This window comes from Malus domestica, chromosome 10, assembly GCF_042453785.1.
Source record: "Malus domestica chromosome 10, GDT2T_hap1".
NCBI classification, from domain to species: domain Eukaryota; kingdom Viridiplantae; phylum Streptophyta; class Magnoliopsida; order Rosales; family Rosaceae; genus Malus; species Malus domestica.
The window spans coordinates 11,229,117-11,255,721 of record NC_091670.1 but is presented as its reverse complement, the minus strand read 5'-3'; the positions used below and the strand labels follow the sequence as shown (position 1 = coordinate 11,255,721).

The 26,605-nt window shown below is 37.9% G+C and overlaps 1 protein-coding gene and 1 long non-coding RNA gene across 2 annotated transcripts; both read left to right on the top strand.

The window, feature by feature from the left end:
• The first annotated feature begins 5,609 nt into the window (after positions 1–5,609).
• LOC103449826 (polyol transporter 5-like) lies at positions 5,610–10,042 on the top strand. The gene is given in 3 exon segments (NM_001294107.1): positions 5,610–5,868; positions 5,981–6,327; positions 8,499–10,042. Coding segments are annotated over 3 exon segments (1,476 nt in total). The 5' UTR covers positions 5,610–5,843; the 3' UTR covers positions 9,603–10,042.
• Positions 10,043–23,403: 13,361 nt separating this feature from the next.
• On the top strand, positions 23,404–24,352 carry LOC139189077 (uncharacterized). Its single transcript, XR_011572580.1, has 3 exons — positions 23,404–23,596; positions 23,852–23,916; positions 24,026–24,352. It is a non-coding gene; the product is annotated as an uncharacterized lncRNA (long non-coding RNA).
• The last annotated feature ends 2,253 nt before the right edge of the window (positions 24,353–26,605 follow it).

The following is a 26,605-nucleotide window of genomic DNA, read 5'->3' as shown; positions in this document are numbered from 1 at the left end:
AAATGTGTGGCACTAATCATTGACAATTTCTAACAAAATTAAACACATGCTATGTATGTGTTATTGCTAGCTTATTATAAGCCTTAGACAACTCCTCCACTTCATTAATGTAAATAATATCGTTTGTTAAAAAGAAACAATAAAAAAATAGCAACTTTCATGAAAATAGCTTGTGCTAAGTATATTTTAATAAAAAAACCATTCTATAACTTTGTTTAATAAAAAAACTTAAATTTTAATGGCAAACTCTTAATTTTTAATAAAAAGGACAAAGGAACTTAAATTTTAATGAAAATGACATAATTTTAATATTAAAAATTAAAAAAAAAACAAACTGACGCGCGGATGCTGTAACGACCCGTCCCCAATTATTATGATTTTTATAATTTTAAAAAGTGAATTTTCAAAAATGCCCTTCGAGGTGAATGCATTGACTTTTGTTGACTGCCTTGTCGAGTTATGTAAGATTCATTTTCTTGGCGTATCCTCGTAATACTCATCGCTCCGAACGCATGGGCGCAAACAGATCGTGATTTGGAGTTATAATGAAGGAGATATTAATTAATGTAAATAATATCGTTTGTTAAAAAGAAACAATAAAAAAATAGCAACTTTCATGAAAATAGCTTGTGCTAAGTATATTTTAATAAAAAAACCATTCTATAACTTTGTTTAATAAAAAAACTTAAATTTTAATGGCAAACTCTTAATTTTTAATAAAAAGGACAAAGGAACTTAAATTTTAATGAAAATGACATAATTTTAATATTAAAAATTAAAAAAAAAACAAACTGACGCGCGGATGCTGTAACGACCCGTCCCCAATTATTATGATTTTTATAATTTTAAAAAGTGAATTTTCAAAAATGCCCTTCGAGGTGAATGCATTGACTTTTGTTGACTGCCTTGTCGAGTTATGTAAGATTCATTTTCTTGGCGTATCCTCGTAATACTCATCGCTCCGAACGCATGGGCGCAAACAGATCGTGATTTGGAGTTATAATGAAGGAGATATTAACGAATGAAGTCGAGGGCAAAATTGTAAATTTATTTATTTCTAGAATGCTCTAGATTTTTGGAGCAAAATTTGGTGGAGCCACGTGTGTGGCCTAGATTTAAAAGAAAAGAGAGATGGTCGGTAGAGATGGAGTATAAAGGAGAGAAAGGAGGGAGGAACGGACCAATGAGGAATGGGAGAAAAGGAGGAGAACCAATGGAAAAAGAGGAAAGAAGGAGAAAGAAGGGGAAATGAGAGGGGTGAGAAGCACGAGATCATGGATCCCTTACCGGTTCTCTATGACTCGACTCGCGGAAACTGTGAAACCCGATGGGTGTGATGGTTTTTTTGGCCAATTTCCGACGATTTACACCAAGTTATCACCTGGGAACTTCTCACCAGCCTGCCCTCTTCGATTTTCCACACAAATTAGACAAGATTTGGTCTTGGTTTCGTGGGAATGGCACTGGCGGCACCGTGGTGTTCTTGGTGGCAATTCGCCAATTTTTTAAGCAAAGTGCTTCGATCTCTACCACCATTAGACTCTCATTAAACCCAGAAACAAAGCCCAATCAACCTTGGAGGCGTCAGAGCTTGTTTGGAGTTGAATAAAGAACCACCCATTTCTAGGGTGCTGACGAGTTTTCATGAAATTGGGGCTTTTCCCTGCCAAATTGGCCTTGGTCGCAAGCGTTGATTGTTCGTGACACCTTGATGTTTGTGTTAGGGAGTTGTAGCGCGGATTCTAGGTGAGTAAGCTTTTGGTTACACACACACACACACACACACACACACACACATACATATATATGTTTTACATTTTTCCAGAAATTGTTTTAAATGGATTTACATTTTTAAATGCCATGTCAACGACATTACATTTTAGTATCTGCATTAGTATAGATATGCATATTATTGCATGACGTTGCCGACGCCCAGGTAAGCTTCAGGTGGGTACATATTGATGATAGTGATTACATAGTGTATGGTTATGTTTAAATGCATTTAGTGCTCATTATCCTGCACCCCGGTGTTAGTGCTCCGCCCGAGACCAGGGCCAGCCTTCACGTGATCATTCACCTCCTGCACTGCACGCTCAGCTTGGATCCAAGGCAGGTGCTAGCCTGTCATACAGACAACATTAGGGGGTTCCAACTCGTAGGTGACTTGCGATATTTCGCACAACCTTCATGTAATCATAGCACTTGAGCGTACTTATTTACACACAACTTGTTGTACATACCACAATAAGTGGTTCCAACTCGTGTGCAGGAATTGGTTAATAAGCTATAGGTTCAACCGTACAGGACATGTTAGGTGACTCCGGCTGGTATATCATTTTACATTGATTTATTTCACCTGACTTACTTATTTCATTGCTGAGATACTTGACATGGCATATACTTGGTTTTCACTACTCTCGAGCATGATTTCTATATATTTATGTATTATTATTTTCTAGGAAATTATACGGGTTTTACGGCGAGGGGTTATAACATTTTAAAAAGGTTTTTATTAAAAACTTTATTTTCAGGCCCACTCATCCTTGTTTTGCGTCCCTCCAGGTTTTAGTTGTTGAAAGTTCGTATCGATAATGATTCTTGGCAAATCTCAGTATAGGTGGCTACCTCTGAGGGTATGATCCTTACCCACACTACTGTACTTTACTTATGCTCTAACGTCGCATGTGAAATGTCCTCATTCCCGTTCACAGCACACTCTGGTATTTAGGTATTTTTAGGTTTAAAATTATTCACATTTTCCACATCACTATATTTTATGGCTTCGTCACTTTCCAGATGTCGGCCAGCACAACTCGATTCGGAGTCTTAATGGACATTCCGGGTCGGGGTGTGTCAGATGCGCTAGTCCTCACACAAACTATTTATGAAACTTTGTACATTGTTTTTGAAATTTAACGATAGTACACTGTTTATGAACTTATTGCAATGTTTATGAAACTTAACGGTGCTACACTGTTTATGAAACTTAATGGTACTACACTGTTTATGAAACTTAACGATACCACATTATTCTTTGTTCTTGAATTTTCTTGTCACATTCTCACCTTCCAAACACATTTTATTCTTCTAATTTTCTTCGATACTCATCAAAATTTCTATGTATCTCTTCAATTTCTTATCTTTCTACACCAATTACTTACTTTTCTTTTATTGTCTGCCCATCTACGGCTTCATCTTCTCCTCCACCTACAATCTCACATTCTCCCTTTGCAAAATAAAAAAAATAACGCAAATAAAATCAATAAAATCGAAAACACCCACGAATATTAGCCCAGATCGTACCCCACTTCATGTCCTTCAATTTCATAAGCATCTCAAGTCTTCAATCATTTCAATATCTATGAGGACTTAAAAACTCTGAATTTTGGTTACCATAACATTTTCGAAGCATCTCACAGTGCCAGCGGTTTCATGGATGGAAATTGCTGGGAATACCGCATTCGTCTCAATGGTGCATCATGTAAATCAAAATTGTAGACATAAAAGGTAGTGGCTTGGTAATTAAAGTTGCACAAGGTGCTTCATATATCCATAATATATAATATGTCATACGGTGTGTATGTATATATATAGTACAAATATATAGAGGTGTGTGCTGTAAAATATATATTACAGCAGCCATGATTGGAGTTGCTTCAAGCAAGGCAATTTTTGGACCCCAGTTGATGGGTATTGAAAAAGAAGCAGCCGGAAGATACACGGCAAAGGAGACTGCACGCACGTTTGATAAGCTTTTTTTTTTTCTTTTTTCTCTTGTCCTTATCATTAAATAAAGTTATTAGATGACTTTTGGTTAAAATTCAAAGTTTTGAAGCCATTTTTATTAGTTTTTCTTAAAAAATTACTTTCCTTTTTTTTTTTGAAAGGTACAGTATTCATTAAGCAAATGAGAATACAAACAAACTGAGGATAGCATACATGATGGGCCTCGATAAAACTTTGCTGGAGATTTCAACTAAAAAAAAAGTTACTTTCAAAAAAATTACTAAGAACAGATTCGAACCTTGATGTAAATGATGAATCCCGCTACTAAAACTAAAAAGGGAAATATGTAAAGTTTCCTTTATCTACTCCTTAATGAAGCTCACGTTTGTTTTGCGTGTAATGTACTTATAAAATTCACGCGGAATTCGTGTGAAGAACTGAAATGATGCTACACATTTCAAACTAATTTTCTATGAAAAAGAAGCTCAAAATTGTTAAAGGTGGAGGCTATATGAAGTCATTTTGTAATATGGACGGATATCCTAAAAGTTTATTATAATAAATAAAAACAATTTGCAGCATAATAGCATAATTGCCGGTGACGAGTGACCCACAAATTTCAGAATAAACAAATTACTTGTATTTTCTTTTCCGATGGAAGAAAATTGCTCGGTTTTTACTACTTGACCCAAAAACCAAAAAATCAAACACTAATTTTACTAAAACACTCAACTCCTCTAAATCCAAAAATAAATCCATAAAAATTGCCTTTAAATGAGTTGCTTTTTCTTACAGCAACCTTCCAGATGACGTCAAGTGGCAGTCCACGGCGCGCATCCGCCTTCCGGAATTTGATCCCACCACCCTACCCCACCCCACCCTTCCCGGTTCCACCTCGTGTGCCTACTGCATTATATGTGCGCCCCGACAAAAATATAAAGAAAAATCCATCAAAAGTTTCTTTTTCTTACGGCAACGTTCCAGATAACGTCGACGTGGAAGTCCAAGGCGCACACATAACAAACACCCGGCTCCCGGAGTTTGATCCCACCACCGCCCTGCTCCCGGTTCCACCTCATGTGCCCGCTGCATTGTATGTGCGCCCCGACGAAAATAAAGGAAAAGGATCATAGTCGGATTTTTTTTTAGGATCATCGTGATTATTAATCATATATTGTAAGATCGATTTTCGTAACGTACTATTTATATTTAATTTAAAATTTAAAATAATTTTTTATCGTACAGTATACAATAAAGAATTATGATGACGAGATTTTTAGAATTTTAAGAAAAAGAACCCGACGAGAATCTTTTTTCAAAAATAAAAATCTCTACCGCCAACCCCAACTTGCCGCGTTCCCATTGGCCCACGTTTCTCAAATACCAAATGGGACTCACCCATCACAAGCAGAATGAATGGTCCCACCCTTTTTTAATTAAAGATGGCGATGTTTGCTTTTGTTCGGTTTATTTAAAGAACTTTAACGAAAAGCACCCGATACTGTTCATTTTAACGAAAAATCACATTTTCATATTAAAAAGTCAATCCTGTTACTATTCACTTTATTCTTTATTTTATCCTTATCATTAAAACTCAAAGTTTTCAAACCCTTTTCATTAGTTTTCTTTTTATTTAATGGATCAGGATCCTCTCCTGAGTTAAGGATGAAGATCCTACTCATCAAGTGATGTGGACCGTTAAATGAAAATCCAACGGTTACAATTATTATAACTTTAAAAGAACTCCCTGTTTGTAACCGTTGAATTTTCATCCGACGGTCGACAATCATTGATGAGGAGGATCCTCATCCTTAGCTCAGGAGAGGATCCTCTTCCCTATTTAATCCCGTTCGCCCCTAATCCCATAACCAAACGCTGCAAATCCACTAACTTATCTCCCCCTTCTCTCTCTATCTCTCCGTCCTATCCTCGCTTTCTCTCTCTAGGAATTGTGTTACCCCCAATCCGCCAAGATTAGAGAGCCTTTGCTAGCCAATCCTCCGGTCGGAGATCGGAGGGCCGAAAACAATGACGTCTCCGGCAATCGGATCAAAGTTGATCCGTCGAAGAAGCCCAAGAGAAACAAGTACGCTTTCGCTTGTGCTATTCTGGCTTCCATGACTTCAATCCTGCTGGGTTATGGTAACTAATTCTGCTTAATCGAGCTTCGATCGGCTTAATTAACTTTAAAAATTCTGTTTTTTTATTTGTTAAACTTGATTAGTTCTGATAAATTTGATTAATTATTGATCAGATATTGGAGTGATGAGTGGAGCTGCAATCTACATCGAAAAGGACCTCAAGGTCACGGACACGCAAATCGAGATCCTGTTGGGTATTCTGAACCTCTACTCCCTCATCGGCTCCGCCATGGCAGGAAGAACTTCCGACTGGGTCGGCCGCCGCTACACCATAGTCATCTCCGGAGCGATTTTCTTCACCGGAGCGATTCTCATGGGATTATCCACCAACTACACCTTCCTCATGTGCGGCCGCTTCGTCGCCGGCCTCGGCGTCGGCTACGCCCTCACAATTGCTCCCGTCTACGCTGCCGAGGTCTCTCCGGCGTCGTCGCGCGGCTTTCTCACGTCTTTCCCAGAGGTTAGCTTGTCTGTCCCCATTTAGAAATTAATTAATATGGATAATAATTTCAATTAAATTATAATCTAGAATGTTTGATTTAACTTTCCAACTATGCCCTTTTGAGTGGTTTGAAGTAACGTAAAAGCTGTGTTTAAGTCAGAGCCGGCCCTGAGATTTGAGGGGCACGTGCAAAAATGAATTGGAGGTCCAAAAAGGACTAAGAATTTAATTTTTTAATTTTTTTTGTTTAAAATAATAATTTTAATTTTCAATTGAGCTTCTTAAATTCTAATAGCACAAACAAATTTAACAAATTAACAAATGGAAAAGATGACGTATTGTTTTTCCTTAACTCTTTAAAGGATCAGGGTTCGAATTTTTATGTTATTGTGTGAAATTTTTATATTATTTTGTAAAAGATTATGCATTTAATAAAAATATAAACTGAAAAAATGATGGAGATGAGTTTCGAAGCCATTCCTTAAGTCGATGTAAAGAAGCAATAATTCCACTTGTACCGAGACTCAAGTTTGTAATATTTTACACATACTACTAGATATAAGTAAATGCATGCAAAATTGAAAAATTGGGGGCTCTTCCGATTTGGGAGTACAATGCGGTAGAACCACTTGACCCTCTCAGCGCCGGCCCTGGTTTAAGTGTCATGTTCTCCTATTACCCTAAACATGTATACTGATTAAATATTTTATTAACAAAAATGTTGTTCTTACTATATAGTTATACGATCTTTTTAATATGGGAACTTTAACGAAAAGCACCCGGTACTGTTCACTTTAACGAAAAACCACATTTTTACACTAAAAAGTCAATCCTGGTACTATTCACTTTACCCTTTATTTTGTCCTTATCATTAAAACTCAAAGTTTTCAAACTCTTTTCATTAGTTTTCCTTTTTAATATGGTTGGGACCGCATGCATTGGCGAGCTCTCTCTAATAGATGGGCACGCATGCGGGTCTTATCTCTTTGATAGATAGTCAGTACAACATTACCTTTTTATGCAGGTGCCACATGTATTATAAGTACCATTTTTATGCAATATTACACGATTTGCCATTATATGTACTAATTAATTAAGGGAAGTGTTATTGGCATTTCAAAAATCACATTCTATACTCCTAAGTGTATTTTTCTTTTCAAATTTACAAGTTTGGAGTGTAGAATGAGATTTTTGGAGTGCCAATAACAATTCCCTTGATTAATTAGTAATTACTATATTAAAATCTCAAATCTCCTAAAATGTAGGAGATAAGTTTTAAAAATCTTAAAACACATCAAACCTGATCTAGTTGTGCTCGAACGTACATTTTCTTACCAACCTCACACCATACAAGTGACTAATGTGATATATGCTTCTTCTGCAACCATTAACAATTTTAGCTGATCAGTCAGTCGACCCTCTTCCGTTCTCCTTTGCCGGTCATATTCATTTGCTTCATATTTCGTTTTATGCATGCCTCTTGATCTGCGTATCCGTACCAAAGGGTAAGCTTTTTGTTTCAGCACACTTTTGCATCGTTCATGTACCATGGTGCATTTGTAAAATTGAATTTAGTGGTACATTTTCTTTTAGATGATAGTTTGTATTGGGTATGTTTCAATTTAACACTGGTACGTTTCAAGTCGTTATGTTGAGACATTTCAAGTTGGAATGGGTACATTTATCTCAGCATCAAGCACTGTACGTGTCAAGTTGATATTGGTGCGTTTCAAATTTGCATGGGTACATTTCAAGTTAACATCGGTATATTTAAATTTGGTTTCAATTTAAATTTTACATTCATATATCTCATGTCAAAGAGCACTAATCTCAGTCCAAACTCATTGCTTTGCCAACAACTTTTATGTTTCAATGTAAGTTTATTATTGGAACGAACCAACAAAAGGGTTAAACCCTAACAAGCCAAAACATATGTTCAAAATTCAAAATTTAGGAGATAATTTTTAGGGTTGTTCTGTTAACACCCACATTTTGTTGACTGCACCACATTTTTAATACACTTCACATTATCTTAACACACACAATTTTTAGGGTCGTTCAAAATTCAAGATGAGGATTTCTATAGCAAAACTAAAACATTTGTTTGATGCTTCAGATTAATCATTCATTTAAGACAGAAGTTGTGAAAAGTGTATATGAATTAATTTTATTTGTTTGAATTTTAATAGGTGTTTGTCAATGTTGGCATATTATTGGGGTATATATCCAACTATGCCTTCTCCTTTTGCGCTCTTGACGTGGGGTGGCGGCTCATGCTCGGCGTCGGCGCAATTCCCTCAGTTATTCTTGCCATCGGTGTCTTAGCAATGCCTGAGTCGCCTCGGTGGCTCGTTATGCAGGGTCGACTTGGTGACGCCAGGCAAGTCCTTGACAAAACCTCAGACTCCAAAGAAGAGTCCATGCTCAGACTAGCCGACATCAAAGAAGCTGCTGGAATTCCCGAGGATTGCAATGATGATATCGTCCAGGTCACTGGTCACAGCCACGGTGAAGGTGTTTGGAAGGAATTGTTTGTTCATCCGACACCAACAGTTCTTCATATTGTAATTGCAGCCCTTGGTTTCCACTTCTTTCAGCAAGCCTCTGGTATAGACGCCCTGGTTTTGTACAGTCCAAGGGTCTTTGAGAAGGCTGGGATCACCAACTCAAACCAATTGCTACTCTGCACTGTGGGAGTTGGACTTTCCAAAACCGTATTCACCTTCGTCGCTACCTTTTTCCTTGATCGGGTTGGACGGCGTCCACTAGTGTTGACGAGTATGGCTGGTATGGTAGCCTCCCTGGTGTGTCTTGGTACAAGCCTTACCATCGTTGATCAACACGAAGGGGCTAGAATGACATGGGCAGTTGTTTTGTGCTTGTGCTGTGTATTAGCCTTTGTCGGGTTCTTCTCGACTGGGATTGGGCCCATTGCCTGGGTCTACAGCTCTGAGATCTTCCCATTGAGGCTGCGGGCTCAAGGGTGTGGTATGGGAGTGGCCGTGAATAGGGTGATGAGTGGCGTCCTCTCAATGACCTTCATTTCGTTGTATAAGGCCATCACAATGGGTGGTGCCTTCTTCCTTTATGCGGCAATTGGCGCTGTTGGTTGGATCTTCTTTTTCACAATGCTCCCGGAAACACAAGGCAGAACCCTTGAAGACATGGAGGTCTTGTTTGGTAAATTCCACAAGTGGAGAAAAGCCAATAAACTGCTCGAAAAGGAAAGGCAAGTTGCTCGTGGTGATGGTGGCACCAGTGATCCGGACAACAGGGTGAACCTCTTGGCTTAGTGAGCGAATATAAACAACTAGTAGAACTGCAGAACAATCTCTTGAATTATAAAAATATTTATTGTACGCACCGGTTATATATGAGGGTGATTCCGCCCATTGGATCGTAATTTTGGAGATTCATTGGTATGGCAGACAGCGGAACAGGTTACTATCTTAGAAATGGCGAATCCGATGATGGTGGTAGGAAAATTGGTCATCTTAATTTGGTTACCAAGGATGGATGATTTTCGAGCTGAGAAGAGAGGAAGGAGGATTTCTATCCAATGAAGAACACCAAGTTAAGATGGAAGTTAGGTATGTATTGCAAAAGTTTGTTGGTCGGAATTTGTTTTTCTAATATTTGCAGCAGCTTTTATTTGTTTGTGGACACATTGGCACCCAACTACCGGAGATATTGTTTTGGTGTTGAGTGTAATAAAACATTTCGTATTAGAAAATCACTTCTCGTAATTCTCTGCAAAAGGGATCATGGTGCTGACCCTAAATAGTGATTGTGATCATTTGGACATATATTGAATTTGAAAATGGCCAATTTCTTATGTTGTATTCAGTTTCTTTTGAATGGCCTAATGAATCAAGTTCCATTACAAAATCGCACAAAATAAAGTTTTAAAGTTTTACATATAGAAACTGGTTGAGTAGAAAACTTTTGATAGTATAAATATTATCAGGGTCTGTCACTTATTCAAATTTTAGAGTTTGAAGTTGAAGTATGTAAGAGATGCTCTTGGTACTAAAGTCACCTAAACTTGTTTTTTAAACTGTTTGAAAGTATTTTAGTGAAACTTTTTTTGAATTCCAAAAGAACTTAAAATGCTCGCCGCGGCTTCTCTACCAGCAAACCATGATCACTAAAAACACAGCCGCCAAACCAAACAGCCCAGCCCACCCTTCCTTTCCTCCACCCTCCTCGCCGCCACCATGAACAAAGGGAACACAACAAGATCTGTGCTCCAACCTATTGCTTCTCGTCTGCTCATCTGATTCGTTCAATCCTCCAACCCAGGACACAAACATCGGCACCCAAATCGCAAATTAAGGGGGCAATGAATTCGGTAAATATTCTTTCCCTCTATAGATTCATCTCTCTAATCTCTATGTTCTCATGTTTAATGCACAGAAAGGGATGATGGAGAGGGTGAATAAGATTGCCACAAAAAATTTCATTAAAGATACCGTTCACCTGCATTTTGTGAAAAAGCTGGTTTTTCAGAGCAGCTTTGAGCTGCTTCCTCTTTTTTTGTTTTGATGATACGTGATTTTGACCCAAAAAAAGCACGTTTTTCTGTAGTTACTGTTTATACCATAAATCACCAATCCAAAAGTACCAAGCACCGGTACCCATTAGGCCTGGTAATTATTGACACAACCTGATAACACAATACGATAGGCACATGTTAAGATAACGGATTGTTTCATGTATATACGTGAGTAACACGATATACGATAAGTAAAATATTAATTTAATAATTTTATAATCCTAAAAAAATACTATAATAATTATATATATTAATTTAACAATTTTATATCCCTAAAATCTATAATAATTATATATATATTAAATTAAATATTAAAAATTGGTGACCATTGGATCCTCTTAAATATACACTAGCCTCTCTGCATGTGCTCACACGCATGCGAGAGGCATTTTTTTTAAGGAAAACTAATGAAAATGGCTTGAAAACTTTGAGTTTTAATGATAAGGACAAAATAAAGGGTAAAGTGAATAGTACCATGATTGACTTTTTAGTGTAAAAATGTGGTTTTTCGTTAAAGTGAACAGTATCAGGTGCTTTTCGTTAAAGTTCCTATTTTTTTTATCACAGGACGCGCCCCTCGAAATGTGTTGCTTTATTTATTTCCTTAATTCTTAAGTGTTTCTTTATAAATATCCGGCTTAATTACCGTAGTGTGGTATAATTGTGAATGTATTCTTTTCTCGATTCTGCACTTTTGCATGTACTTGGGCTTGGCATGAGGCATTTGCATGTGACATTTTTAGGTCTCAACACTCAGATTCGTAATGAAAAACACTCCTCAAAATCCGTCTCGGGAGATATGTTTGTATGAAAATATTTGTTTTGATCATTTGTCAAGGGTAAACAAAATAAAAATAAAATGCAACATACGGTTACAAATAAAAGAAAAGAAAAACAAATTAAGTCGCGAGCAAAATGCGGAATAAAAGAAAGTCTCCTTACACTCACAAAAGCACTTTCTTGGAAATTAGTAATAAATAAAGGAAGAAATACAGTTAGAACCAAATAATAGTGTTAGAGAACAAACTAAACAATCAATCTCTAAAAAATATCAAAACTCGTCCCAAAGTAATATAGCAACCAATCATATTCCATATCCATGTCCTCTCTTTGTCCAACTTATTTTTCTTTGAACATAGATTGTCCTTAAGCCTCTCAATTTGTAGCAAATTCAAATTTGAAAGCAAAATCTGCATATTTTTGTGTACCTATAGACAAAAATTAACAAAATCAAAGTTAAAAGATGACTTGATGACTGGAATGAGATACTTTCTATCAACGCTTAAATCCAAATGCTATCAAACCAAGGGCACATGAATTATCAAAATGAGACGTGTTAAACCAATTCGGACATTTCGACCAAAAAAAAAAAACTAAATCAGACGTTGTTCTTAATTTTATTAGCCAAACTATGACTTGTAGGGCAATGAACTATTTATGTTGCCTTATTTAATATAGGTTTTTTTGTGTTCTACATGTCCTCCATTTGTTGTATTCTTTTTTCTCCATTTCTATTTTATTTGATTTATAAATACATTCAGTTCTCTTTTAATTGGCTATATACTGCGTGTGAGAGGCTTTATTAAACATGCGCACAACGGGCGTATTACACATTTGTCATATTTAACACACGCCAAGAATAAAACTAAAAAAAATATTACTCTTTATCTTGATAGATTAAAAAACATGTATTAGCATGTCCTAACATATGATTCTGTTTTGAGAGTCTAATTTGTCAATATTTGAAAGACACTCTTGTGCTCTCTTCAAAACAATAGGCAAGACAACAATATTGTTGGGCACTTTATCTTTGTTCAATCACATCTTCTCGGTATCTCCATTAGCCGTTAAAACCTTCTCTATTAGAAGCAACTTGTCCTACAGCTGCATAATATGCTCATATTAAATGGTTCAATAACAACTGGAGTGTTGTCAAATGGCATGTAGGCATACTCAATTGAAGGTGAGGTTCTGATCATGACAGAGTGCAAGAAATCCTGCATCAGGTTCAACCGAAGCACCAGTTAAAAGGCAAAAAGCTATGTAATAAATTTTAGCTGGTGTTTGTTCTAAAACTTTAATTCATCGGAACCACAAAGGAACCTAAAAAAGTAGGAACAACCACATTAAGCTATAAAAACGATAATTTTTAAGTTTTTACTTATACATGCATAAAGCGTATGTCTAATTTCATGTTATATCTACAAAGAGTAAAGCGAGTACAACTCATCTAACCAAAAGAGTTAGAAAAAGCAGCCAACCATGCAAAGAAGTTCTCTATAAAAAAAGGAATGCAAAGAGCAGGATTTCGTTTGTCAAAATTTTTTGTAGTACAAATTGTTTACCAAGCATCATGATCATGATGGTTTTTCTCAGGCATTTCATTAAACTATACACAACAACAACAACAACAACAACAACAAAGCCTTTTCCCATTAAGTGGGGTCGGCTATATGAATCCTAGAACGCCATTGCGCTCATTTGTGTCATGTCCTCCGTTAGATCCAAGTACTCAAGTCTTTTCTTAGGGTCTCTTCCAAAGTTTTCCTAGGTCTTCCTCTACTCCTTCGGCCCCGAACCTCTGTCCCGTAGTCACATTTTCGAACCGGAGCGTCAGTAGGCCTTCTTTGCACATGTCCAAACCACCGGAACCGATTTTCTCTCATATTTCCTTCAATTTTGGCTACTCCTACTTTACCTCGGATAACCTAATTCCCAATCTTATCCTTTCTCGTGTGCCCATACATCCCACGAAGCATCCTCATCTCCGCTACACCCATTTTGTGTACGTTGATGCTTCACCGCCCAACATTCTGTGCCATACAACATCGCTGGCCTTATTGCCGTCCTATAAAATTTTCCCTTGAGCTTTAGTAGCCTACGACGGTCACACAACACGCCGGATGCACTCTTACACTTCATCCATCCAGCTTGTATTCTATGGTTGAGATCTCCATCTAATTCTCCGTTCTCTTGCAAGATAGATCCTAGGTAGCGAAAACGGTCACTTTTTGTGATCTTTGCTAGATTGCTCCGGTCATTAGTGTGGATAAGTATATAAATGGATATAGATAGGAAAGCAAACACAAGATATACGTGGTTCACCCAGATTGGCTACGTCCACGGAATAGAGGAGTTCTCATTAATTGTGAAGGGTTTACACAAGTACATAGATTCAAGCTCTCCTTTAGTGAGTACAAGTGAATGATTTAGTACAAATGACATTAGGAAATATTGTGGGAGAATGATCTCGTAGCCACGAAACTTCTAAGTACCGGAGTGTGGTATCGTCTTAACTTGCCTTTATCTGTCTCATAGGTAGATGTGACATCTTCTCTGGAAGTACTCTTCCTCCATCCAGGGGTGGTATCTGTAACTGGTGGAGATGCACAAGGTAATGTATCAATTTCATTTGAAGCTTACTTGTAGTTTCATGCTTGGTCAAGCGAGATACAAACCATGTAGTAGGAGTCCCCCAAGTCGCCGAGCTGGGGGATCTGCTGAAAGAGGTGACAGACAAGGTAAGCAATCAGAGCTCCGGCTGATTGTTCACATTATCCCTATCTTGCAGGCAGCATGAAGGATAAAGAGAAGAAAAATGAGGAGAGATGATATGGGATACTTTTGCTTTTGAAGAAGTAACTTTCCACAGGCTTATTCTTGAACTGGGCTGGAGGGTTTTCTGGTTTCCTCCAGAGTATAAGGCCGACTGAAGAATTTGAGGGTCAAAACAAGTCCATCAAATCTAGAGTACGTTCGACCCTGCTGATATGGGATACTTTTGCTTTTGATAGAGTAGTGGATGTATCGGCACGTGTGCTGTTACGCTTGTCTCCACATGCTTCCTTGTATCCTTCTCACTTGCCCTATCTGTTCCTCAGGCAGATGCGGTATCTTCCCTGGAAGCATAAGATGTTGAAGATGAGTACTCAAGAGCAATGCCAGGTAAGTAATCAGGTAAGGGGTTCCAGGCAGTCAGTTCCTGGCTGGAAGCTTGATTCCAAGTGCTGACTGATTGCTCTCTTTCTCCTTGTCTTGCAGGTATGAACAAGGCCAAAGGAAAAGACAGGGAAAAAGCATGATATGGGATACTCTTGCTTTTAACCCTGATGATATGAGATATTCTTGCTCTAGTATAGCTTGTTTACAGAGGTATTATCGGGGGGAAAGAAAGCTGAATATTTCGAAAGGCTTTGTTGGGAGTGCCCTCTCAGATAAGAGAAAGGGTTGAGCATTTTTGCAGGTCTGCCTGTCTGTTAGGGATGGAAGTCGACATATATAGGAGTCTCCCTAACATCAAGTAATAATGCTATTCCTTTACCTTGCTTGGTTATAGCACGGTAGTGGGAGCTTCCAGCTTCACATGTTTTAACTCTGTCAGAGCACTTTGAAAAAGTGGTTTGTGGTATCTGGAAAGCTGCTGTTGCGTGTGAAGATTACAGACCTGTCGGGGGTCTGGCTCTCGAGATTCGGAGAACGATGCCTCTTCGATTTTGAGAAAGCAATCCTGCTGGGGGTCTGGCTCTCGAGATTCGGAGAGCGGTGTCTCTTCGATTTTTGAGAAAGTAATCATGTTGGGAGTCTGGCTCTCGAGATTCGGAGGGCCGTGCCTCTTCGATTTTGGAGCAAGCAATCTTGTTGGGAGTGTTTTCTCGAATGTGAGTAAAGGTTGGGCATGTTTGCTAGTCTACCTTGCCACGAAGCACAGAGGTTGACACACAGGGACTTTCCAATTATCCAGCAGTGGTACTGTTCCTTTACCCTCTCTTCGATTTTGAGAAAGTAATCATGTTGGGAGTCTGGCTCTCGAGATTCGGAGGGCGGTGCCTCTTCGATTTTGGAGCAAGCAATCTTGTTGGGAGTGTTTTCTCGAATGTGAGTAAAGGTTGGGCATGTTTGCTAGTCTACCTTGCCACGAAGCACAAAGGTTGACACACCGGGACTTTCCAATTATCCAGCAGTGGTACTGTTCCTTTACCCTCTATTCGATTTTTGAGAAAGTAATCATGTTGGGAGTCTGGCTCTCGAGATTCGGAGGGCGGTGCCTCTTCGATTTTGGAGCAAGCAATCTTGTTAGGAGTGTTTTCTCGAATGTGAGTAAAGGTTGGGCATGTTTGCTAGTCTACCTTGCCACGAAGCACAGAGGTTGACACACCGGGACTTTCCAATTATCCAGCAGTGGTACTGTTCCTTTACCCTTGTGGGTAATAATATGGTAGCTAGACCTTCAAAATTTATGTGTCTAAACTTTGTTAGTGTTGTTTCTTTGCAATTCTTTTACCCTTCTTGGTCAGAGCGATGTAGTGGGAGCTGCAAGCTTCACGTGTCTCAACTTTGTCAGATAACTTTGGCAAAGTTATCTGTGGTACCCATGAGCTACTGTTGCGTGTGGGAAGTGGGTGATTGAACAGTACGATTCATGTGCTTTCTACTTCGCCAGAAATCTTCGACAGAATGCCCATAATTTCCGCAAAGCTGAGTGTGCGTGTGACAGGTGCTGACAAGGCTGAAAAAGTAGGTGCCTCTTCGATTTCTGAAATCGGCCCTCGTGGTCTCTGATCAGCCCAGCTTTTGAGAAAGCAAGCCTCTTCGATTTCTGAGATCGGCCTTTGTGGTCTTTGAGCAGCCCAGCTTTTGAGAAAGCAAACACCTCTTCGATTTCTGAGATCGACCCTCGTGGTCTCTGAGCAGCCCAGCTTTTGAGAAAGCAAACGCCTCTTCGATTTCTGAGCAGGCGCCTCTTCGATTTCTGAAGCTTCGTCGAGTGCAGATTTTTATAGGGGCTGACATTAAGTTCCAAAGCACACTTGAATATCCACCAGTAGAAGCTCCATTCTTGCACTTCTAAGATCTTGATTTGTCCGACCTCTTCTCTCTTCAACACCTTTGAAAATGTCTGGCCCCTCCGACCGTCGTTTTGACTTGAACCTTGTTGAAGAGGCAGCCCCGCCTTCTCCAGACAACATATGGCGCCCATCCTTCGTCTCCCCTACTGGTCCTCTTACCGTTGGGGATTCCGTGATGAAGAATGATATGACCGCTGCGGTAGTGGCCAGGAACCTTCTCACTCCCAAAGATAACAGACTACTTTCCAAACGGTCTGATGAGTTGTCTGTTAAGGATTCTCTGGCTCTTAGTGTTCAGTGTGCAGGTTCTGTGTCTAATATGGCCCAACGCCTATTTGCTCGAACCCGCCAAGTTGAATCATTGGCGGCTGAAGTGATGAGTCTCAAACAGGAGATTAGAGGGCTCAAGCATGAGAATAAACAGTTGCACCGGCTCGCACATGACTATGCTACAAACATGAAGAGGAAGCTTGACCAGATAAAGGAATCTGATGGTCAGGTTTTACTTGATCATCAGAGATTTGTGGGTTTGTTCCAAAGGCATTTATTGCCTTCGTCTTCTGGGGCTGTACCGCGTAATGAAGCTCCAAATGATCAATCTCTGATGCCTCCTCCTTCTAGGGTTTTGTCCAGTACTGAGGCTCCGAATGATCCCCCTCCGGTGCCTTCTCTTTCTGGGGCTCTACCGACTGCTGAGACTTCTCCTAAGCAACCTTTGTGAAGGCTCCCTCTTGTTTGTTTATTTTGACTCAAGTATATGTACATATTTGTAACTTATCAGGGATATCAATAAATAAGCTTTCCTTCATTTCAACGTATTGTGTTAAATACACCAAGCCTTCTTCGCTAAGTTCTTTGAATTTTCTTTTGTTGAAGCTTGTATGTTGAAGCTTTGTGAGTGGAGCATATAGGTTGAGGTAGTGTTCCCTTAATTTCCCGAGTGAGGAAAACTTCTCGGTTGGAGACTTGGAAAATCCAAGTCACTGAGTGGGATCGGCTATATGAATCTTAGAACGCCATTGTGTTCTGTCCTGTGTCATGTCCTCCGTTAGATCCAAGTACTCTAAGTCTTTTCTTAGGGTCTCTTCCAAAGTTTTCCTAGGTCTTCCTCTGCCCCTTCGGCCCTGAACCTCTGTCCCATAGTCGCATCTTCTAATCGGAGCGTCAGTAGGCCTTCTTTGCACATGTCCAAACCACCGTAACCGATTTTCTCTCATCTTTCCTTCAATTTCGGCTACTCCTACTTTACCCCGGATATCCTCATTCCTAATCTTATCCTTTCTCGTGTGCCCACACATCCAACGAAGCATCCTCATCTCCGCTACACCCATTTTGTGTACGTGTTGATGCTTCACCGCCCAACATTCTGTGCCATACAGCATCGCCGGCCTTATTGCCGTCCTATAAAATTTTCCCTTGAGCTTCAGTGGCATAAGGCGGTCACACAACACGCCGGATGCACTCTTCCACTTCATCCATCCAGCTTGTATTCTATGGTTGAGATCTCCATCTAATTCTCCGTTCTTTTGCAAGATAGATCCTAGGTAACGAAAACGGTCGCTCTTTGGTATTTCTTGATCTCCGATCCTCACCCCTAACTCGTTTTGGCCTCCATTTGCACTGAACTTGCACTCCATATATTCTGTCTTTGATCGGCATAGGCGAAGACCTTTAGATTCCAACACTTCTCTCCAAAGGTTAAGCTTTGCATTTACCCCTTCCTGAGTTTCATCTATCAACACTATATCGTCTGCGAAAAGCATACACCAAGGAATATCACCTTGAATATGTCCTGTTAACTCATCCATTACCAACGCAAAAAGGTAAGGACTTAAGGATGAGCCTTGATGTAATCCTACAGTTATGGGAAAGCTTTCGGTTTGTCCTTCATGAGTTCTTACGGCAGTCTTTGCTCCTTCATACATATCCTGTATAGCTTGGATATATGCTACTCGTACTCCTTTCTTCTCTAAAATCCTCCAAAGAATGTCTCTTGGGACCCTATCATACGCTTTTTCCAAATCTATAAAGACCATGTGTAAATCCTTTTTCCCATCTCTATATCTTTCCATCAATCTTCGTAAGAGATAGATTGCCTCCATGGTTGAGCGCCCTGGCATGAACCCGAATTGGTTGTCCGAAACCCATGTCTCTTGCCTCAATCTATGCTCAATGACTCTCTCCCAGAGCTTCATTGTATGACTCATTAGCTTAATTCCCCTATAGTTCATGCAATTTTGTACATCGCCCTTATTCTTGTAGATAGGCACCAAAGTGCTCATTCGCCACTCATTCGGCATCTTCTTCGTTTTCAAAATCCTATTGAAAAGGTCAGTGAGCCATGTTATACCTGTCTCTCCCAAAACTTTCCACACTTCGATTGGTATATCGTCTGGGTCTACTGCTTTTCTATGCTTCATCTTCTTCAAAGCTACACCCACTTCTTCCTTCCGGATTCTACGATAAAAAGAGTAGTTTCTACACTCTTCTGAGTTACTCAACTCCCCTAAAGAAGCATTCCTTTCATGTCCTTCATTGAAAAGATTATGAAAATAACCTTTCCATCTGTCTTTAACCTCGTTCTCTGTAGCAAGAACCTTTCCATCCTCATCCTTGATGCACCTCACTTGGTTTAGGTCCTTTGTCTTCTTTTCCCTTGCTCTAGCTAGTTTATAGATATCCAACTCTCCTTCTTTGGTATCTAGTCGCTTATACATATCGTCATAAGCCGCTAACTTAGCTTCTCTCACAGCTTTCTTCGCCTCTTGCTTCGCTTTTCTATACCTTTCACCATTTTCATCGGTCCTATCCTTGTATAAGGCTTTACAACATTCCTTCTTAGCCTTCACCTTTGCTTGTACCTCCTCATTCCACCACCAAGATTCCTTTTGGTGTGGGGCAAAGCCCTTGGACTCTCCTAATACCTCTTTTGCTACTTTTCGGATACAACTAGCCATGGAATCCCACATTTGGTTAGCTTCCCCCTCTCTATCCCACACACACTGGGTGATTACTTTCTCTTTGAAAATAGATTCCACCATCTAATCCTTGGGCACTTCCAAGTCTTGTTCTTTTTTCTCACTCTTTTGATATGTACATCCATCACCAACAAGCGATGTTGATTAGTCACGCTCTCTCCTGGTATAACTTTGCAATCCTTACAAGTTATATGATCCCCTTTCCTCATTAGAAGAAAATCTATTTGTGTTTTTGACGACCCACTCTTGTAGGTGATCACATGTTCTTCTCTCTTCTTAAAGAAGGTGTTGGCTAAGAAGAGATCATATGCCATTGCAAAATCCAAGATAGCTTCCCCATCCTCGTTTCTCTCCCCAAAACCATGGCCACCATGAAAACCTCCATAGTTGCCTGTCTCCCTGCCCACGTGTCCATTTAAATCTCCTCCTATAAATAACTTCTCCGTCTGAGCAATTCCTTGCACCAAGTCTCCAAGGACAAAATATAAAATGTCAAACAAACCAAATATTGGACTTGCCGCTTCCAGTTGCCATGTAAATCAAGTAGTCACTTCCCTTCTCCATGTTTATCTGGATAACTTTCATTCTGTATAGAGGACCCATAGTTACTATCTGAAACATAAAAAGAGAAAGAAAGAAAGGAGACAATTAAAACAAAATATAGAGCAGGGAACGAAGAGAAAAGGTTATCCCCGAAAAATCTAACCATACGAATTTGATTTCAATCGAAAGTGGGTAGTGTGGTAAAGAAAAATGAAACACAGAGGAATTGAATTAAATTCCAATAAACTCCCAAACAATTATATGGCATAGATGATAAATCAGTAAAAAGTGGAGAAAGGAAACTGGCTTCACCCACAGAATCACCAGAGAGAAATACCCAATCCTTGTTCATAAATTTGCAAGATAAGAAAACATAACTGTATGCTAATCTTAGAACCCAATTGTGTGATCCATTGAAAAAAAAAAAACAGAAAGAATGAAAAGAGTGTGGTGATCCAACAACTGCATGGAATTAAAGAAGAGCAAACCTGTAATTCTCTTCAAATTTATGAGCAAGCAATGGCTTTTGTATCATCTTCTCTTCCTAGCAAAACTGTTTCAGTTTTTTCTTTTTAGGTTCTTACTTTGTGTCCTTCTATACATCTCTCATCCAGCAAAACTGCTTCTTTTTGTATGGTTAGGTGTTTCTTTTCCTCCTCAACCCCACTCTGCACGTTCACGTTTATCTCTCATTCCGCAAAACGGTTCCTGGTTAAGACGCATAGCAGTTTCCAATCTATTCCCCATGTGCCTTCTTCGTGTATTGGTTTAAAATTCTGTTTTCTTTTTTCTTTATTTAGTTATTTATTTTGTTTTCTAATACAATTTTTTTATTCAGTTTTTTCTTTTTTTTTACCAATTTGTCCTCCTTTTTTGGATTTTTTGGATTTTGATTGTGAAGGAAACATAGGGATCTTTTTGGTATTTTGGAATGCTTCACCAAACTGGGATGCTCACTTTATATATATAGATACCATTCAATTTATTAAGTATTATACGTACAAAATAAATAAATTTAAATATACTTAATAAATATATATATCATTGAACTTGATGGGATACGAATTCTACGAAACTAATTTCAACGATTAAACCGTCATACTTGTTTGTATATGCTTCAAGATCGCATCAGCAAAAAATCGTAAAAAAACAAATATTTATAGATCAAGTAATGAACAAAACTTTTCAATTATTATCAACGAAAAATCAGGATTTAATGATTATTTTAACACTGATTTTGATGATTTTTTCAACTACACTCCTTGACCCTATATGAATACAATGAATGAACTCGATCTTCAATTTAAAATATTTACACTAGTAGATACCACAAAATCTTATGTTATACTTAATGAAAGTATGAATAAACTCTTAAGTGTTAGCGAATCTATTGTTTTGATAGGATACGCATTCTACAAAACTAGTTTCAACAATCCAACCGTCAAACATGTTTGTATATACTTCGAGATCGCATACGCCATAAATTGCAAAAAACAAACATTTAGAGATCAAGTAATGGGACAAAAATTTTCGACGGTTATCAATGAAAAATCACAATTTAACAGTTATTTTAACTCCGATTTTGATGATTTTTTTACAGCTACACTCCTTGACCCTATATGAATATAATGAATGAATTTGATCTTCAATTTAAAATATTTACAATACTAGATAAAATGACCCAACCTGTTAAGGACTCGTTAAGATAACGAGTGTGACACGACATGACCCGTTAAAATAACGGGTGTTACATGAAAACGACAAGAACACGACAAGCAGGACCAGTTTGCCAGGCCTAGTCAACATTATAATTTCGGAGGTCTTATGAAGGTGTTGAGGCACCCCTGTTGAAGCTCAAGAGTTTCTCTCCAACCAGAAAGGTCAATCACAACGTGATACGTGTCAACATCAGAATAAAACTCTTGAAGTTCCGTATCGACGGCGGACAAAAGCGTGCAACTCTCCTCAACTATAAAAGTTCTCCTATGATTAACTCGTAATGACATTATTCCACTTAACCCATTATTAGAACTTACTAGTGACGATTATGTTTGGACTTTTGTATTACGTAGACTCTATATTATTAATGAGGACTCCTTTACTCTCGTGGATGTAACCCAACTTAGGATGAACTACGTGTATCTTGTGTTTGATTTCCTTTCTCTATCTCTTTACATATTACCTACACTTGGTGTAGCGACCTTGCGGAGGTCCCACCTTGACATTTTATTTTGTTCCAAAGTCAACTTGATTTTATGCATCAATAGTTAACAAACACAAAATTATAGCCTAATTTCTCTTCCACCCTCGTTTATAAAAAATTTTTAAGCAGTCCCAAACTAGTTTCAAGTAATATATGAAAGATTTTGACACAAAACATTACATTTACACATTTGATAGGATTGAAAAACATTTGTGGGGTGTTTTTAGCATTACTCTTCTTAATGATAAATATTATTCAATATCACTATATTCTTAACTGAAGAGAGCACCATAAGCAAAACAATATATTGTCGATTTTTTTCTAAATTTGTACTCCACTGTTGATTCTCTTAAATTTTTATTGAGCCAACTTCCATCGAACTATTACAATGTATAGATTATGAATTTCCTATGATGTCATGTTTACCCATATTTCATCTGATTACTCATTCAAAAGTTATTCGTCAGCGGTTAATAATCGTGTCAATTAAAAATCTTCGATATCTGTACACTTCAGAGAAATTCACGCTACACCCAAGATATAAATCACTACTTCCGAATCCAGATCCTTTGTGTGAGGATATCAGAGATCCGTGAATCATGTCAATTCATCTTATGTTTTATGGTCAGAAATCATTTTAACTATTTTTATTTAAAATTAAACACAAACAATGCCTAACAAAAACTGATCGCACAATGTACGATGAACGAACACGATTCACGAATTCTAAAAATCCCCATCAAAGAAATTCGAAGAGGATCTTGGTGGACTACTTCTACACGTATCTTTTTTTTTTGGTTAATCTCAGTTTATTATCCTAAAGTTTCTTGTTTTTCAACATTTGGTAATGAAATTTTTTTTTTATTCCAGACTGGTACATAAAATTATAATTTTGGAACACTTTCATACATCCATTAAAATTGCTGTTAAGTTTACCGTTAACTGATGACGTGACATTCACGTGAACAATGACTAAACGTCCGTGGATATTAAAAAAAAAAAAAAAAAAAATTAGACTCTCCGTTTCATAGTAACCGGTCGAATCCAAAGCCGTACAAATTAGGGCTTGCAGATTCTCTCTTCGAGAATTCTGATCGCATCGTATCCATTTGTCTTCAATCAGACTTGGTTTTCGATACCTAGGGCTTGAAAGGAATTTCAGGTGAGTAGTTTCGTTCTAGTTTAAGGAGATTTGGGATTGGAATTTCATAATTGGGAATAAAATTTATGCATCCGGAGTGTGGATTTGGCATTGGAATGGCCAATTTCAAAATTAGGGCACAAATGCAATGCTAAATCCATGGAATCGAACAGAGCCTATATGGGTTTTGGTTGTAATTGTTTGATTTGATGAAAATTGCAGATTTTGAATAGTTGTTTCAGTTCAACATAATAAAAATTAGGGTTTTTCTTTTAGTTGTTGTGATTTTTCAGGTACTTTGCGTTCAGTTCGAGAGGGAAATGCGGCGATATGATAGAGATGTAAGCAAATTTTCAGTCTTCATCTATCTGTTTTTTATTGGATGTAAATTTTCGATATTGAAATCTATTATTTTTTGGAGAAAATTAGTTTGACAACTTTTTGGGATAGGATTATGGTCAGTAGGGCGACGAATATGAGGATGGCGAAGAGTATGAAGAGGACGAGGAAGATCCAAAGCCTACCAAGGAAGCATTGGCATACCTTTAGTTGAGACATGCTTGATAGAACAATTACGAAAGAAGAAAAGTGGTTCTTCTTTGGCCGTCGAATTTACCCAAAATGGAATTCCGGTTCGGTCTCGGAGTTGCAGGGCTCGTCGGGGCCATCGGAGGCCATTGGAAATGGATGAATCGGAGAGGGGAATTGGGGAGATTAGGGTTTGCAATTTGAATTAGGACGGAGCAGTGCGCTGGGAGGGGGAGAGAGAGAAATGGAGTGGGTGGAGTCGAAGAGGGAGGGGGAAGGATGGGTGCAAAGGAGAGAAGGGAGGGGTCGGAAGGGGTGTGGAGAAAGACGCCCAAATATTTTTTTTTATTTTAAATTTTTTAGTTTTTATTATTTTATTAATTTAGTTTTTTTTTTTTTTTTTAATATCCCTACGACGTCTAGTCTTTGTTCACGTGGATATCACGTTATTAGTTAATGGCAAATTTAACAACCTTAGCAGATGTATGAAAGTATTCCAAAATGATAATTTTATGTATCATTCTGAAATGAAAAAAACTTCATGTGTCATTTATTGAAAATAAAATTTTTTTAAGATAGTAAATTAAAATTAACGCTTTTTTTTTTCTTTGTTCCAGTTCCACACGTACCTTATTGTATGATGATATCATAGTGGGGTTGGTGGAAATATAATAAAATCCAGTCATATTTTCCCCAAGAAAAGCATGGGCAGATCACATTTTCTCTGTCTTTCTAGGTAGGACAAAGGTTTTGTGGCCGACAAATCTGACACGTCTCCAAGTGTTCTTTTCGGTGCAACACGCTTTTCGTGATCACGCTTTTAACGCGGGGAGCCAATGTAACGATTGATATTGTCAATGGTTGGAGGCGGTGAAGTTAGGTCTGAAAATGTCCCATTCTTGTGTGAGGGAGAATATGATTCCATCTCCTTCTATTCTTATCCTTTTTTCTTTTCTCCTCTCTTTTCACATATTATTTTTTATCTTATTGTCTTTATAAAATAATCAATATAAGATGTTGACGTAGCTAAACCGTAATTGTTCAAATAGGAGGAAAGAAAAAGGAAGAAGGGAAGAAAGATTAGGAAGGGAGATAATCCTCTTCCCTCTACGGACACAACCTGTCAATCAGTTTTCATAATAATACATTAACTGTGAACGATGCATATTAAATTTAGGAAACTTAAGTTAATCCATAAAATTAAATAAGCTTTCATCAACACAAGTCAACAATATAACTTCAACATAATCAAATTCAACAATATAAACCCTCTACACAACCTCTTAGCAAGAATTCATAAGCCTACATCGAACCAACATTTCCCCACAATTCCACAAATTTCCACCAATTTTATCAATGACCATACATAATTAACCATGAATACTGAATTCATTTAACAAATTTAACACAAATAACAAACTTGACTTCTGGGGTTCCAAATTTTAAAACTCATCAAATTTCAACGTGATTTTAGGGGACGTATGACACAGTTTATTTGTGGAAGCAAGGACTTTCGATCTCGACTTGGAAGAAGCAAGTACGACGTCCTTTCTATTGAACCAACATGACAAATTTAGAACCAATTTCGAACAAAGTTCGCCTGAGTTTCGAATGCGCGGTTGAAAGTCGACTGAGTTTCGAACGCCTGCTAGAGACGAAAAACAATGGAGAAGTTCGACTGAGTTCCAAACGGCATAGAAGTCAACCTAATCTCTACACCATACCAAGTTCAACCACTAAGAATATGATTTGGATGCAATTGGACTCTGATCAACCATCATTTATTTCTCTCTTTCTTCGTAATGTAAGTCAGATAACATCCACATTTCAAAGACCAAACAAACAATTTTGAACTATTCTTTCGGTTATTTCACTTGTTACGTAATACGAAACTAGTATAATACATGAAGAATACGTGATCGTATTTTCTGATAATTTTGCTAAAATAATATATTGAAAAATTCAGTCATCTTTATAAAATTTAATTTAATTTATTAAAAAAATAATGTGTTTTTATTTCTTTAATAATATGCTAAAAACATAGGTAGAATAGTGTGATTTTTACATGTATTATTGAAAAAATGTGTGAAAATAACGTGTTTTAAAAGTGATTAATATGTATGAATGTCTATAATATGTGTACCATACACTGGAGTTTTTAAAAAGTGTAATTGAACGAATAGACATGTTAAATTAAACGAAGTATTTTAAAGAAATACTTGTAGATATATTGTACACGAATTTACTAATTATGGTTTTGAACTTGCTTATTTTAATATTCAGCTTCACTTGGTTTATTTAAAAAACTACCCTTAGGGCCACAATACATGTTTTGGTTTAATTCACTACCAAAACCATGATGTGCTCCGAAAGTAAGAGGGATTCCCAACTTCTCTTAGGCGGATCGCTGCTTGCGGACCATATATGAGGAGCAATGTAAACCGTTGGATTTCATTTGAACGGCTGAAAATAAATTAGCCAAAACGAGCTTAGGGTGAAATC